Source organism: Brienomyrus brachyistius, chromosome 7 (assembly GCF_023856365.1).
Source record: "Brienomyrus brachyistius isolate T26 chromosome 7, BBRACH_0.4, whole genome shotgun sequence".
In the NCBI taxonomy this organism is placed as follows: Eukaryota; Metazoa; Chordata; class Actinopteri; order Osteoglossiformes; family Mormyridae; genus Brienomyrus; species Brienomyrus brachyistius.
Window position 1 is genome coordinate 14,202,528 of NC_064539.1, and position 17,639 is coordinate 14,220,166.

General features: G+C 37.3%; 1 protein-coding gene across 5 annotated transcripts in view; it reads right to left on the reverse strand.

Annotated features, from left to right (window-relative positions):
* Positions 1–2,009: 2,009 nt before the first annotated feature.
* The window catches only part of LOC125746459 (probable global transcription activator SNF2L2), a 37,757-nt gene continuing 22,127 nt past the window's right edge, over positions 2,010–17,639 (reverse strand). For 3 of the 5 annotated variants that reach the window (XM_049020445.1, XM_049020444.1, XM_049020446.1), the window contains 8 exons: positions 13,992–14,023; positions 11,435–11,649; positions 7,801–7,906; positions 7,456–7,557; positions 6,982–7,096; positions 6,511–6,639; positions 6,355–6,368; positions 2,010–6,224 (listed from right to left, as the gene is read on the reverse strand). In XM_049020445.1, the coding sequence (XP_048876402.1) occupies positions 6,358–6,368; positions 6,511–6,639; positions 6,982–7,096; positions 7,456–7,557; positions 7,801–7,906; positions 11,435–11,649; positions 13,992–14,023 (710 nt within the window). In that variant the 3' untranslated portion in view covers positions 2,010–6,224; positions 6,355–6,357. Of the gene's footprint in view, positions 6,225–6,354; positions 6,369–6,510; positions 6,640–6,981; positions 7,097–7,455; positions 7,558–7,800; positions 7,907–11,434; positions 11,650–13,991; positions 14,024–14,053; positions 14,186–17,639 lie in introns of those variants that run through there. The other 2 variants (XM_049020447.1, XM_049020448.1) reach the window with 2 other exon arrangements.

Below are 17,639 nucleotides of genomic sequence, written 5' to 3' on the forward strand. Positions count from 1 at the left end.
TATGTTGCGGACAGGAAACAGGAGCTAAAGGAAGACAATTTGGACTTACAGTTTGGACTCTTCGTTTGGATGTGCAAAAATTTGTATGTTGAAAGTAGAGGAGCATCTGTATAGGTTATAATTACATCCATCCACCCATTTTCCAAGCCACTTATCCTACTGGGTCGCGGGGGGTCCGGAGCCTATTCCGGAAGCAAATGGGCACGAGGCAGGGAACAACCCAGGATGGGGGGCCAGCCCATCGCAGGGCACACTCACACATGCACACCTATGAGCAATTTAGCAAGTCCAATTAGCCTCAGCATGTTTTTTGGACCATGGGGGGAAACCGGAGTACCCGGAGGAAACCCCAGGACGATATGGGGAGAACATGCAAACTCCACACACATGTGACCCAGGCGGAGACTCGAACCTGGGTCCCAGAAGTGTGAGGCAACAGTGCTAACCACTGCACCACCATGCCACCCCCAGTTATAATTACAGTAATACATTATTGTTATTAATAGTTTAGCATAGAAAAATGCTTATTTCAACGTAAAAAATGTTGTCAAAAACCCATAAAAAACGATAGATTTCAGATTTCCACGAAATCTGATAGATTTTCCGCAGATTTCCACGATAGAAAACACGTATGTTCCACAGAAAAATCTTTGATACAGCGGGGGCGAAATAGCTGAACTCCAGCATAGCTGGGGATCACTGTATAATAAAAATTATGGAACATGTTGGGCTTCATAGGCCCCGGAGCGATGTACCGGCTGCACTCCCCTCTCCTCGGGCCTGTTTCTACTAACCCAATCAAATGGTGGTGTTACATCTATATATGAGGGTGTGTATGTCTCTCCATCTCTCTTTAGATCTCATTTCGATTCCGCTGTCCGGCCAAGCCGGTTCTGGCTGCCCATTATTTTCTGTGTATGAATTGTTTTTTTTTGGTTAGTGAGGGAGTGAACATAGCAATTGTCTTTTGTTTTATTTTCTTTTGGTTTAAGTAAGTCTTAACTGGTGCTTACGTAGGTAATTCACTTGATTTGCTTATTGTTCAGGCCACTCCTGAGGTTCATCCTCGTGTTACACATACTATATCAAAATACTCTAAATATATCCAATCTTAACTATAGCTATGCTGTTAGTCATTTCCTTTTCCATTCTCCTTTCTCCCTCCCCGTTCCCTGTTGTCCTCCCTGTTTACACCTTAACCCTAAACTGGGACGTAATAGTGGCTATCGCTAATTGGCCCCACCCCACCACTGCCTCAGTAATATGGTCCTTTTTCCCATTTTCTATTATTGGAAAATCTGTGATCTTATGTATAAAATTCAAGGGTTGACATAGCCACCAACTGCTATAATTTATATGAGTCTTGTGACTGGATTCCATTTCATAATAAATTAATCTTGTCCCGTTATGGTTTGCATAAACGGTAGCACTTACTTGCTACTGGGCTCAGGGGTAGGGCAGGAGAATCTGTCCTGCAGAGACTCCCTTATTGAGGGTGTAGTGTATGTGAGCTGTTGGAAAAAGGTGTCTATTTACTAGTAAAAGTAGCTTAGTGAAGTACAAGGGTCTACAGTATAACAGTTTTAGGAGGCCCTAGATTATAATTTCTCCATGACTTTGCATTGGAACATTGTCATTCCCAGATCTCAGTAGATACTAGGTTTGTTCTTCTTTATATGGCATTCCATCAAGTTTCAAGTTTATATATGAAAAAAATGCATTTTAAAGGAATAAACATCTAATTGATGCACCAGCCAGCTGTCTACATACATAGTTATTAGACTCAGTTTCAGAGCTGGTTGGTCTTCCAGCAACCTTAGGGACCACATTTACTGATATATATTTCAATTCCGTACAGAAAGTGAAGTGTTTTATTTCTGACGGTTATCCAACTAGTGGTTTATTAACATATATATTTTTAAATTATCCAACTATTTTTCTTTTTACTTACTCTCATTTGCTTTATTGCATGGCAGAACAGTGTGTAATTAAGCACAAAGAAAATTCACTGAGGTACAAATATTTTTAAAGAAATCATCAAGCATATGCATGTTAGAAAGCTTATAGAGTTCTAAACAGTTACAGAGTTCTAGAGTTCTGTTTACATTTTTTACAAGTTAATCTATTCCGGATAACATTCTTTTTCACATTTTACCATTCCATCAGACATACGGCAAAGCAACAATGGGTATCACACAATGGGGAACATCTGAGGCTGCTGTGGCTAATAATTAATAGCATATGTTAAAATTGGATTACCCTAAAAAGTTCTGAATTTAAGTCAGTGAACCGTAATTCCTTTTCTTATTGAAGGGTCCCAAGTTCACTCGATGGCTATCACAGGCTTTCCATATACTTGCTTTAGTATATGATTCCACCAGATACAGACAGACTTGTCCAGATACACATTATGTCAAATGAAGCCCAGTGAAGACATTCAACAAAATGCGACAAGCTTAATCCTTGTAATCAAGGATTTAAATTGCCATGGCTATAGCTTCTGGAAGAGTAATTAGGTGCCTAGTGTTCAAATTTTTCCACCAGAAAGAATCATAGGTCTGTCCCAGCTGTAAAAGATTAGACCGCATATATTGTGAAATAGGTCAGAGTATCTCATTTTTGTGCTGAATACAGTGCTATAGGGTTCCAACATTTATTGTCAATAAAAGCTGTAGCAGAGTTACAGTGATTAAAAATGTGCAAAGATTTCCTCAGCAAAATATACTGTCATCATACAGGGTCATTTGGCAGAAACAGCTTTCTGTTTTACCTAAGACATGATAGCAATAGTACCATTTGCAATATAGTTGTTGTCTTTTTAATAAGATTTTGAACTGCACTTTGAAAAGCATTGCTCTATGAGTTTATATTATTGTTTGATTCTCAGTACATCCTGTTCAGTGTCAGGTAACATGTGAAGGGAATTGCATATTTTATATATAACGCTTTAGTGTAATCTATGTTTATTTTGTCTCATTACATATAATTTTAAAGTACATGAATTTTATATTTTATAAATATTGTTTGGTCCCCTCTTACATGCCACCATATTTCCCTAAGGTAGTCATGTTTTTTCACAATGGCCCTTGTAGGAAATCAATGCTAGTCAAAGTCAGTTTCAAGAAAGATTCAGTTTAAACCTTTCTGCGTGTCGTTAAGTTCAATACAGAAAGAAAAACATATCACAGTCAAGATGAATCCATTCTTAATCCAAATTACTATCCCTAATGCAGTTTCCCCACTACCATGCTGAGTATGACCAAGGCTCAACAAGAGTAGACTAGTTTTTTTACATTACAATCACATTTCCAGATGATGGTGATGACGTATTAAAAAGGCTGTCACAGGTCTAACTTCTTGGTTTTCTGGTTTTTGTATTTTCTGAAATTCTAACAAATCTCACAGCATAAACTTAAAATACCATTAAGTAAATACAGACGCTCCTCTAATTACGAATGAGATACGTTCTGAGCGGGCGTTCGTAATTTGAAATGTTTGTAAGTTGTTAATCAACATCATTTTAAGGGTATACACAAGTACAAAGAACTAGGATGCTGGGAGTATGTATGCTACGCTGCTGCGCGCCAGGCGTAGTGACCAGAAGTCGTACTAGGTGGAATTGGCGAGCAGAAAAAAAAAATTGATGTTACAGACAGGAAATGGGAGCCCAGTGAACACAATCTGGATTCACAGTCCTTTTGTTCATATGTCTGAAAGTTTGTAAGTTGAAAGTTCACAAGTAGAGGAGCATCTGTACCATAACAATCAGTCTTCAAATGCTCAAAGAACAGCTAGATTATGAAGTATTAGATAAATGTTTAAAAATGTTTGGGCTTGTATCATTTAATAACATGAGATTTTTAAATTCACTAATAATCACACAACATTTAAAGAAAACTAGGCCTACCTTTTTGAAAAATCAAAATAGCCCCAATCAAGGTGGCCTCTGGTAATGATATAGAGCAGAGCCATTGTATGTCACATAAAAAGAATCAGAAACAACTTCTTGGTACATTCTGGTACAGTCAAATAGTGGAAAAATCACATAAGTTACTCTCTTAACAACCTGAAAATAAGAACAACGTATATCAGCATAATCAATCAAGCATTGATAGCCAGATGTTTCATGTAAGCAAAGAAAAAATTAGCTTGATCTTCAGCTTCTGTTTTGTATGCTTTGAATCATTTTAAAAATAGCATTGTTATAATATGGATCAGAGTTTGTAAGACATTCATTGCAGAAAAAACAAATTATTTTAGAATGTGCCATATAGATATGATGCTTTCAAGTACTAACTTGACATTATAATTTCAAGAAGAATAGAACGATAAAGCACAAACATTTTTACATATTATCTGAAATAACATGTTCTTAATATCCACAGTGTAAACTTGCATGTATTTATAATATTTCACATACAAAATATTGTAAGTAAACAAATATAATGCAAAGTATACCTGCAGTACTTCAGACAATTTAACTTCAAAATGTAAGTTTAACAGTTACAGAACACACATCACATGCAATCAGAATCAATTTTGTTTTTTTTTTTTCTTCTTTTTTTTGGCCTCGGGCTACAACTTACCCCCAAAGACTAATTAAGTACACTTCAGGAGAAGGTGACTTATCCCTCATACTGTACAAGATATGTTTAAGTCGGATTAAACTGCATGTATAATAACCAGATGTGCCTTTAGGATGAATATAATTCAAACACGAAGCCACAAAATGTAAAAGAGCTAATTATATGTCACACTGAAAATAATTAAAGTGATGCAGAATGGAAAACGTGCCTTAAAACAGCGTTTCTCAAGGGGTTCCTGCCGGCCCATGGAGCTTCGCTTTTGCACCAATCAAAATTCAGTAAGATCAGGTCAGATATAATAATAACAATAATAATAATAGTAATACTATCTATCTATAGTAATACTATCTATCTATCTGTCTATCTATCTATCTATGCGGATTTGCATCCATGGGGGGGTCGTTTATGCAGGGCCCTGCAGCCCCAAAGCCTGACATGACTGGTCCCCAGGACAAATAAGTTTGAGAAACGCTGTCTTAAAACACTACAGGAAGGTTGTCATGTGTTGTTTTATTTATATTCTTTAAATATTCTGTAAATAAAATTAAGGCCTTCATCACTCCTCCAAAATTGTGTTAGTAACAGCAATTTAATAACAATCATGATCCAAATTCTCCATTACTGGCCAGTGAAGATTTTTAACATTGTCTCCAAGTAAAATGTAATACATTTTGAGGAATGTTAAATCATTATGGAATATGAAATCATTATGGAAAAATATAAAATGTAAAATTCTGGAAAAATATAGGAACTGCATAACTTAATAAAACCACTAAACTGAAAATCTCACTACCCATTAACTCATGTAGAAGTTTTAAATGTATAAAAATACAAAACAGTAGTGGCAAGGCTTTATGGTTACACAATCACTGCTTGTTAATTGGATACAGTAGATAAATTGTCGTCACCTAGCTAAATGTAATTTGAACAAAACTTTTTATTCACAGCCCTGGGAAAGCTTGCAAGACATACAACTTAATGTGCTTTATGACTGTGTACATAATTACATGGACAGAATAATACTATATTCAATTTAGCAAATTAGCAAATTTAATTTAAAAATCAATGTTTTGAAATTTTGTTATTCCTTGTTTACCAAAAGAATAGTGATGTATTAACAACTCCATAAGGTCATAGAAAACCGACAGCCTCGCTAAAAAATCTCCACTTCAGCATTAGAATTGCCTTTATCATTTAAGTTGATTTTAATGAATTGTGAGTAAATAAACTGCTACAAATATAATGATTATATTTGTTATACTTTTTATTGAAATATTAAATTAACTTTTTTAAAATAGTAAACCTTTTTTATCATGCTTTTTATAATTCTGTATTTGATTGTTTTGATTATTACAGCCCAGATCCTGTTGTTTGGGGATGTTTTAATATTTGCTTGGCAACTAGTTAACATACACATAGAAGTAGTGGCTCTCTCCATTGTGTTAGTAATGAGGAGGGGTGATCGGTGTCGGAAGGCTCTCCACAGTGATTTTTTTGTTAAAGCTGGCCGAGGGAGAAAGGGATTAAAAAAGACGCAAAAGAGACAGAAAATCAAACAACTGAAGAAACATAGTAAAAAGTTGTGCATCAGCTCTTCTCTTCTTCACTCATCTCTGTTCCAAGCATCTTTAGATTATTCTGTAAACACAGAACAGAAACCTTTTCTGGGCAGGTTCAAATAATACATTACTGTACAATGGACTAGAAATAGAATTGAACTAGAACACCAGAAATAATTGAAATACGTATATGGGGTGTAGATACTTACTTCTCATACTAGTCCTGCAGCAGAAAACAGAAATACTGCGGTTACATACATCATTTTTTGTCAGTAGACTAATGGTTAATATGAAATAACATCACTGGACGTATTTTTAAGGTTAATGTAATATCATCGCAGCACTGAAAATATGACAGACCCAACCTATGTTATCATCTTGATCTTCACTCTCGTCATCACTAACGACCAGCTTGGCACTCGCCCGATTTTGATGTTTTTTGTCCTTGTCGTGGTCACTTTCATCAGGTTTTATATTCACCTTCATAGCTTTTGCTGAAAAATTAAATTTCAAATTTCAATTGTTTTGCACCAAAAATTTATTGAATAAACTCCTGGTTTAGGTTAAGGCCTGATAACACTTCCAGGCAGTACATGCATATATAATGCATTATAACACAAGAGCACAGCTAATGATAAAATCGGTGGGTTTTTCTGGACTGTATTTGCATTATCAATTAACAGTGCAATATTTGCTAATAAATGGGCTACCTCAGAGGTAGTGTACTTTTTGTAGTATTCAGCAATGGAAATGAAAGATGTGATGGCATTCTGCGACAGACATGGTGAGATGACATGATATTTCCAAAATGTAACAAACTAGATGAATCGACTTACAATCAGGCTCCTCTTCATCATCAGCAGTGCTCTCATCTTTGTTCTCTACCTCACTCGTTATCTTCTGTCTGGCACTCCGAAACACTGACTGAAGGACGATTGAGTCCTCATAGACCTGCAAATAAAAAAAAAAATAATAATTTCAATGATTAGGAAAACTTGAGATTATTAAAACCTGAGATTATTCCGTTTTCTCCAGTTTAGATGGGCTGATGTCTGTCAGTTGTGAGTGTGTATATTTACCACTGCAGATGGGATGTACCAGCAGGAACAAGTTAAAACACATTTTTCTCAGATCACTTACATTGCAAATACTATATTGCTGTGGCTACTGTATATTATATCTAGTGATATTGCTTTTCATGAAAAATAAATATTAATGTCTTATCTATTACCACTACAGCATTGTTCTACCACCAGTACCTCCAACGTTTGAATTTAATATGGATTCATGAGACAGTTCTATCAACAGACCTGGGATCCCTCCAGGTTGAAAGTTTGAGCATTATGGCAGAGAAGCATGACATCTTCCTCCAGATCTTCCACGCTTCTGTACTTGTGGTTACGGACACGTTCCTGAAAGTCAAAGTTTATCATGTGCAGTAACCATCCAATATATGTGTGTAAATGTAATTTATTGTATATATAAATAGAAAATTGTATATATGAATATATAAAATTTATAATTATTCTATAATATCTCAATTATTAATTCTCTAATGTATTTGGACTATGGAAATAATAAAATATTCTATTGCCAAGACTGGACAAACGCTTCAAGTCAGTGTTGATTCATTTCATTATCAGTGTTGGATGAACCTTTATCTTTCTGAAGTCCACAGGCTTTCTTATCAGCTCATAGTATTCCGGCAGTTCTTTTCTGGAGGGCAACCGGACAAAAACTTCACTGAGTTTTCGGCCAGACCTGAAATGAATAAATAAACATACTATGCGAATCAGTACAGCTAGCATGAATGAATCTGATGTTCTGAGTGCATCCCCAGTAGAGGGTATGCACATGACATCACAGTAGCCAGATGTCACTGAGGTTATACCTATCGAGTTGCAAAAATACTGAGTGGCAGTGTTATACACGTAGTTCAATTTGGATACCACAAAATTACAGATAAAATGGGAAAGAGCTGTATTTTTACAAATTGCTGAAAACGTCACTGCGATACACAGAAGCAACTGGTATCCAGGCCGTAAAAAGTGAGTTTTAGTTTGTGTCATTTATGTTGGACTTGTGAGTAAAATCAGGCCTTACAGTAAGTCATATACTGTGTTAACTACTCATTAAATATTAAATATTTAATAGTCTTGTGTTCTACTAGCAAAGTGGGGAATGGTATTAGCTATCCAAAATAATGCTGGTTTTCCTTATAAGGGGCTACTCCACAAAGTGCAGATGGCTAAATGACTTTAAAAGTTTCTACAAAATATGTTGTCGGGAAACTCAATTCATGGTCACATATCAATGTCCAGTGTCCACTGATACTTAGGACTTTAAATGGTTCCCTGTCGAGTTCAACTGCTTTCAAACAGATAATCTTTTGTTGCACAGATTCCTACTAAAATCAGCCATGTTTGCCACTCCATCCATCTGAGGTGGCGTGTTCTGGCAGGAAAGTGACGTTACTGCATACCCTCTATGGAAATAGTTATGAATTAAATTAATATTTTTCATATTAAAATCATATCAAGCAAAAAGTCACCAATAAATTCAAATTATGAATAAAATATTAAAATAAAACACATTTCAGTGCATTCATACATTACTTTATAAGCATCTTTTTACCGTTACACCATTAAGATGCAAATATCTTTGTTTAAGATTATTCATGTTAAACTGTATTCCTGCATTCCTGTCTGATGTTGCATGAAGCCAATATACCTCAGTCAGAGATCCACTTAGTTAACTGTAATGGGGCCTAAAACCAATTATTCCCGGTACACACACCAAAATGCTAACATGAAAAAGACTAGCAGAGATGGTCATAAGACAGTCATCTGTTTTTAAAGCAGTTTGGCCCAGAATTTCAATGATACAGAATATACCTGTCAGCACTCTTATGCAATAGCCTTGGGTATAGCTGGTGTCATGGCACCGTAGAACAGCACTCCCGTTAACAATTATTCAATAATGGTTTATTAATTAATAATGGGTTTCTTCAAATTGTGATCCTAAAAACGAACCATGTTTACCTGGCTGAATTATAAAAATAATAATTACATTTTTGGTTCAAAGGAGCACAGCATTTGTTTGATGGGATTATGTGTGTCTGACTGAAAAACTAAGTTTACCAAGATAAATTTCCCTTTTTGAGTGGAAAATTCAGTAGCTTTTCAAGCCAGGGGACCTTCCTCCTCAGGTCATAAACCAATGATTTTGTAAGAGAGATACACTGGCAGCCAATGTCTTTATGTAACCCATCATAATACCCTGCTCAAATAAATTAAAGGAACACTTTGAAAACACATCACATCTCAATTGGAAAAACAATCATGCTGGATTTTATGGACTGGGTAATGTGTTGTGAACAAAAGGATGCCTCATTGTTTGATGGAAATGAAAATGATCAACCTACAGAGGGCTGAATTCAAAAACACGCCGAAAATCAAAGTGAAAAAATGCTAGTCCATTTTGCCGGACTTTCATTTCAGCAACTCAAAATCGTACTCAGTAGTTTGTCTGGTGCCCACGTGCTTCAATGCATTCCTGACAACATGTCCTGGGGAATCTCCTCCTATATTTGGACCAGAGCATCCTGAGCTTATGGACAGTCTGAGGTACAACCTGGTGGCATCGGATAGACCGAAACATATCCCAGAAGTGTTCTACTGGATTTTGGTCAGGTGAACGAGCATTCAATAGTATCAATTCCTTAATCTTCTAGGAACTGCCTGCATACTCTCCCGGCATTGTTGTGCACCTGGAAGAACCCAGGACCCACTGCATCAGCATAGGTTCTGACAGTCGGTCCATGGATTTCATCCCGATACCAAATGACACTCAAGGTGCCGTTGTCTAGCCTGCTGAGCTCTGTGCGTCTCTCCATGGATATGCCTCCCCAGACCATCAGTGACCCACCACCAAACCAGTCATGCTGAACAATGATACAGGTAGCATAACATTCTCCACAGCTTCTCCAGACCCTTTCATGCCTGACACATGTGCTCAGGATGATCCTGCTCTCATCTGTGAAAAGTACAGGGTGCCTGTGGTAGACCTGCCAATTTTGGTATTCTATGGAAAATGCCAATCAAACTCCATGGTCCCAGGCAGTGAGCACAGGGCCCACTAGAGGACGTCAGGCTATCAGGCCACCCTCATGAAGTCTGTTTCTGATTGTTTGGTCAGAGACATTCACACCAGTGGCCTGCTGAAGTTCATTTTGTAGGGCTCAGGCAGTGCTCATCCTGTTCCTCCTTGCACAGCAGATACTTGTCCTGCTGATGGGTTAAGGACCTTCTACGGCCCTGTCCAGCTCTCCTGGAGTAACTGCCTGTCTCCTGGAATCTCCTCCATGCCCTTCAGACTCTTCTAGGAGACACAGCAAACCTTCTGGCAATGACACATATTGATGCGTCATCCTGGAGGAGTTGGACTACCTGTGCAACCTCTGTAGGGTCCAGGTATCGCCTCATGCTACCAGTAGTGACACTGACTGTCGCCAAATGCAAAACTAGTGAAAAAACCATCAGAAAAGATGAGGAGGGAATAATGCCAGTGGCCTCCACCTGTTAAACCATTCCTGTTTTGGGGGTCGTCTCATTGTTGCCCCTCTAGTGCACCTGTTGTTAATTTCATTAACACCAAAGCAGCTGAAGCTGATTAACAACCACCTTTGCTGCTTAACTGACCAAATCAATTTCCCAGAAGTTATTTAACTTGATGTTATACTCTGATTAAAAAGTGTTCCTTTAATTTTTTTGAGCAGTGGCCAAATCACTTTGGTCAGATGACTGGGTCAGAGCATCTTCAAAATGACCAGGCTTGTGGGGTGCTGATGGTCAGCCATGGTGAGTACCAACTGACAGTGACTGGATGAAAGCTGTCCCACGTGGTACTGTACCAACCAACAGAAGGGGTACTGCAGCACAAATGGCAGATCATTTTGATAATGTTCATGGGAGCCACAACACACAGTGGATGAATCCATGCTACATATGGGCTTGTCAGTTCAACCAAATGTTAGCTTACCGTCTAATATCTCACAGCATAACATGAACGGTTTTTACTAAATAGTCAATATGATTTGCTTTACAAGGGGGAGGTAATCATTTTTTGGCTGATCAATGGTACATACGTTGCATTCACACATTGACTGTGGTTTCATAGAATTCACTGAGTGTAATTTTAGAATTATTACAGTTATTTAAAGGGGAAGTGATGCCGGGTAGCTTACATAATTATGGCTTTACTAAAAACAACTTACTGTCTTAGTCTTACCCATCTTTGTAGTTAATGACAGTCTCCACAATGGCATTCATCTGCTTGGTAAGTTTTGGAGGGTTAGGGGGGAACTTTTCTGCTGGGGGTCGGCCACGCCTTTTTTTGACTATTTCCCCATCTTCTTTCCTCATTTCCTTGACAACGTGCCTCCTGCGCTTTCGTTTCTTTAGACGGACCTCCTCCATTTCCTCTAAGTTCCCACCTTCAGACTCCTGTGTAGAAATAATTTCAAACAATGGTTTATTACTTGGGATTTGTCTTTTGGATGTCAAGAAAAATATACTGTAATCTACTGAATGGCAAATAAATAAGGAGGGTCAATTAGATTGCATTTATGGTTTATGCATAGAAAATAAACAAAACTTGTCTTACAATCTGAAAAAATGTTTTTTGCATTATTAAACCTGTAATATCATGACTACAAATTTCTCCCATTATAGTTCTGGATTTTTCTTATATTTTTTCTGTACCAAAAATGCCATGAAAGCTTTGGTGAATCAATAGCTGACTTGACACTTTTATCCACCAAAGGCTACTTTTGTACTGAAGCTTCTACAGATCAAGGATGAGTCACATCTGCCACTGCTAGAATGTGGCAACCTTTGGATAACAAATCATTTAAAACTACTCGTCCAGAGGCCAGCTTGAATACCATGGCCAACTTATATCCTCCCATATCAAAGTCTCAGGTAAGTTATAACATTCCAGTGCTACAAATTATCCAGGTATAATCTAGAAACAACTTAAGCCATTCCTCAGGAAACAGTTTGGAATCAGCTACAACTGATTAATTTACTGGTAAGTCCATTCATCACTTTTTTTAAGAATATTACATTAAAGAGTAACAGTCCACATAATATTAGTATAATTGTTAACCGTATTACATACTAATACTACATAAATTTAGGGTAAAATTAATATAACCTTGCAACTCTGGACAAGCAGTTAGAAGATGGATGTAATATAATTATACTCAAAGAATGTAAAAGTTTAATTGGATACAAAAAAGGGAAATGGTAGGTATAATGATATAGACAGAACATTAATATATTGTTGTGTCTACAAAGACTGTAGTATTTTACTGTTATATTTTGTGGATAATATATGACTGTCACTTTGCATGTGTTACGATAAATGACCAGTCTAATTAGTTGAGTCGCCACGCAATTTCCGGAGATAATCTGCAGAAGGCTACATTGTTTTGCAGATATATACATAACATAAACCGCTGCCACATCTGCATTTTGCTTGATCTGACATACCTCAGTATGTAGCGAATAATGAAGGACAGACTTCATTTTTAGAAAGCATAAAATATTTGATTGCAACCACCCTCTGAATATCATTATTATTTCAACAGCAAACTATAAAATATTAGAAAAGACAAGACGCATTCACAACTAATGGCTAAATATACTGACATGCTGAATTACAGTATAACCACTGAGGGAAGGCGACTAGCTGCATTCCTGTAACAAACGACAATGACACTGTAGATTCTGATTATATGAAACACGATTTACTTCACCATATTCTTCAAGAGTGTTTAGTAATCTCACTATCTCTCTAAAGTTACTGCATTATAGAACATTCTTTCCACAAAAAATCTCACAGCAATAAGCAAACGTCTTATATATCCATGCATATATATGTCTATTATAATAACCAGTATATGATACAGTGCACTATAAATATAAAAATGCAAATAGTACAAAAAGACCCTTGACTTCGAGAGGCTTGTATTTCCAAAGTATAAAGTACTCTCAGAGTCCGTCATGCTTGCAGATTAAATATGTCAAATATTCCTGAACTATGCAAAAAGATGAAATTAATCAGCCTGGCATTTCTTCTCAATCTTATTTCTTTTGTTCACGCAGAGAGGAGAGGCATCAGCAGCCCTTCCTATCTCCCTTCTGCAGACAGAACGAGCTTACGCTCCTAGATTTTTCATCTTCCACACTGCAGCACCACGGTAAACGCAGCTAGTGCATTTCCATTGCAGAGCAATGAAATAGCACAAAGACATTTTGTGAGGCTAGCATTAACAATACACTAGGCAGAGAGATGTGCACCTAATATGACCAGTCCACCCGGCTGCAGCGAAAGGAAGGAGAAAAAAAAAAAAGCCTGAGCAGGGAGATTTAACTGAAAAGCTTCAACAGCCAGCCGATGCTTGAATCCAGCAAACAACAAATACATATCCTCAGGGATCTTGTGGGAGCAGGCCTAATAATCAACAGCAAAATCTCCATCATTCTCCGAGAGAATGCAGAATATTCCACAGCAAACGTAAATACCGGAGACGAGCGAATACAGCAAAGACGACAGGGACAGGAAAATCTGTTAATAATTGGTTGACTGCGGTAAGTTTAAAACGCTTCAAGCGTCTCCTCAGAGAGCTGCAGTTATTTTGGCTGAATTCCAGAGGATAAAGCATTATCTATAAAATAAAAAAGATCTGCTGCATGCATTTTGTTATGTTCCTTTTCAGTATAATCGCCACAAGTACAAGGCTGCCTTTGCTGAGAATATATTTGATCTGTTGCACACTTACATGTTGTGTCTGTGATGTAGCCTCTCTAAATCCTGTGGATAAAAATAAAGAAGGATATTTACCTGACTGCAATCAGTAGGCCGGCTATCAGAAATCACAGTTAGTGGGGATAAAATTAACAACCCAGCAAAGCTGCGTGCAGCTAGTCTCTTCATCAGCTGATCAGTCAAACAGAGAGCTGGGGGAATGCTATGTTTTCAGATACAAGTAATTTTATCTTTTCTGTTTGAAAATTTAATACTGAATGAATTATCCGCTCCAGCTCTGCAATTTCATTCTTCTCTGTGCAAGGCCTGAAATCTTTCTCCCAAGGCTTCTTATAATATTGACAACCACTTACCAGTTTTTTTTTCCTTTTTCCACGTGTTTATGCGGTCGGATCTATTTTTCTTTATTATTAGTATTATTTCGTTTTACATGCAGTTTCATTTGGCGAAACAGAGATGCTTGCTTTAATGCACACTTCAGCACTGCCCCATCTTAAAATCCAATCACTGCACAGGCAATTTGTCAAGCACAGCAACAAATAATGATGTAATGGTTGATGAAGTCTATGCTTACAATCATGCTGCAGTTGTTGAGTTATAATTGGGTGAAAAAGCAAATATCTCATCAAATTGTGTGTGAGTAGTCATTTTTATTAAGAATTAAATAGGTTATATTTTCAATTACAATTCCATTAAGACACAAAATTCACACCTGTAGGAAGTACAAAATTAGCCTCAAAGTCAAAATTCACTTTGAGCAACTGACTGTAAATATCTCCATAAGATATTTAACAAACCAGCTATGTCCTAAAAAATTTATGAAATTGTGGGTGCAATCATAGCATGGCTATGTAGAAGTGTGAAATTCAGTCAGGAAAAAAATTATGTCACATTTTTAAAAAAAGATTTGTGAAGATTTTGAGAAGAAATTGTTGTGTTTAAACTGCAGCCATTTTTGCACAGCTCTTTCCAGATTTGCAAAACTTCTCCACATACATAAATCCTCAGAAGCTAGTGTCGAGGTAAGTGTAGCTATTTTTATGCACAAAGTAGCAATATGTCAAGTGCATGAAAAATTATAGTAAATGGCACTTTTGGACAAAGAAAATAGTTGCCTAGAAAGCATAACCTGGTTTCTTGGAAAAAATGCAGTAGATGCATATGCAAGTTAGAATAATAGGTTTGTTATTATATAATAAAAATGTGTTTGAATATTATGCATTTCCACATTAACAGTGTAAATGGGCACACCTTATTTTACATACCTTAACATTATTTTATTATGTATTTTTGTGGGCAGTATTATTGTACAAAATAATTGAGAACAAAAGTAAAGTATGAACATTTTTACTTTTAGATCTTAATATTATTTCAAGTTCTAAATTGTATATGTATATGCTGGAGCTGAAATGTGTGATTAAACACTTATGCTACACATGTCATATGTTATGTATGTCTTCTTGTGCCTTCTGGAAATGTTTGACTAGTTTTGAAAACAATACATTATGTATGTGGTAAACAGTAAATATACTTTGAACATAAACAATGTAGGCTTATCTCTGAACCATTCTCAAGCACTATTCTTAAAGAAGCCAATAAGGTGTAATTTTACATCATATTACAATGCTGGTGTCTTAAATGTGTCCATCAATGCTCTTTAGAATTTATGGCATCATTTTTTCCATTGTCAGTTTCCAAGCCTTGGTTGCACTTTCCCCATATCTCCCATACCTATATTATTACTGGTATTGTGCATGCTTTACACACGATAATGTGATTTAGCTGCAGTCCTCATACATAAGTGTAGGCATGATTAAGCTTCATGAGGAGCCTGGGGTCTAAATTCCACATCTCAAACATGCACATTATGTCCAACGATCAAAATATGTCTAAAACCTACAGTATGACTCAAAAACATGAAGATGAGACCAAATTCACATGCTATAAGCAAACTGCCAAATATCCATCCATCCATTTTCCAAACTGCTTATCCTACTGAGTCGCGGGGGGTCCGGAGCCTATCCCAGAAGCAAAGGGCACGAGGCAGAGAACAACCCTGGATGGGGGGCCAGCCCACCGCAGGGCACACTCACACACACACCATTCACCCTCACACGCACACCTACGGGCAATTTAGGAAGTCCAATTAGCCTCAGCATGTTTTTGGACTGTGGGGGGAAACCGGAGTACCCAGAGGAAACCCCACGACGACATGGGGAGAACATGCAAACTCCGCACACATGTGACCCAGGCGGAGATTCAAACCTGGGTCCCAAAGGTGTGAGGCAACAGTGCTAACCACTGCACCACCATGCCGCCCACTGCCAAATATACCAAAGACAATTTACCATTTAGCATTTAGCATGCAAACAATTAAAAATGTAGCATAAATTCATCTTTCATTTCTTCGGTTGTTTCCATACATATATACATTTTCAAAAGCAATCAAGCTCTGAATTTGGATGCCTTCAAAGAACCAAATAAATTAAAGGCTTAAATTTGCATTCAATATATAAAAAAGTGAATACAGATGTTGAAATTCAAATTGTATTGTTTCGGATATGAATATAACATTTTACATAATACAAAAACACACACAATAACAATTCAACTTAAAAGCAAATTCTGTCATTTTTGACACTAATCTCATTCTATAGACTCCACATACTCCCAAACTTAATCTGGAACTATACATTATGTTTACCACTAATGCAAAACTTTTTTCTTGGGAAAAAACAGTCTAGCATACTATGATAAATATTGCTAAGGCCCTGAACAAAATTCCATCCATCCATCCATTTTCCAAACCGCTTATCCTGCTGGGTCGCGGGGGGTCCGGAGCCTATCCCGGAAGCAATTGGCACGAGGCAGGGAACAACCCAGGATGGGGGGCCAGCCCATCGCAGGGCACACTCACACACCATTCACTCACACATGCACACCTATGGGCAATTTAGCAACTCCAATTAGCCTCAGCATGTTTTTGGACTGTGGGGGGAAACCGGAGTACCCAGAGGAAACCCCACGACGACATGGGGAGAACATGCAAACTCCACACACATGTAACCCAGGCGGAGACTTGAAGGTGTGAGGCAACAGTGCTAACCACTGCACCACCATGCCGCACCCCTGAACAAAATTATCGTTCTAATTCCTGCTATGAACGAGCTACCGTGAAATAATTGTTTACATTATACGCTATGTATACGGGGACAGGAGTAGTTCATTGTACAAACAATGAATAAAATGGGTTCAGGGTGATACATTAGAAATCTGTGAGGGAGAGCATACGGTATGCTGCTATGCTAGCACTATGTACATCGCTAGCAGAAGACTCAAAGTAAACTGCATACCCTATGTAATACAACACAGTTGTTTTACCTGGATAATAAACTCACGTAATGAATTATTGTTTTATATGAACAACTAAATACTTATATTCATGTTTCTTTTCCAAGCAAAGATCAAGTGATATTGGAGATCTGTGTGAAGGCTTTTGTCTTTGACTTACTAAGTCAACGACAAAGCAACCATGTAGGACAGAGATAGTGAAAATTCAGTCAGTTTTTACATATTACTCATCTTTAACTATCCATCTATTCATCCATTTTCAAAACCGCTTATCCTACTGGGTCGCGGGGGGTCCGGAGCCTATCCCAGA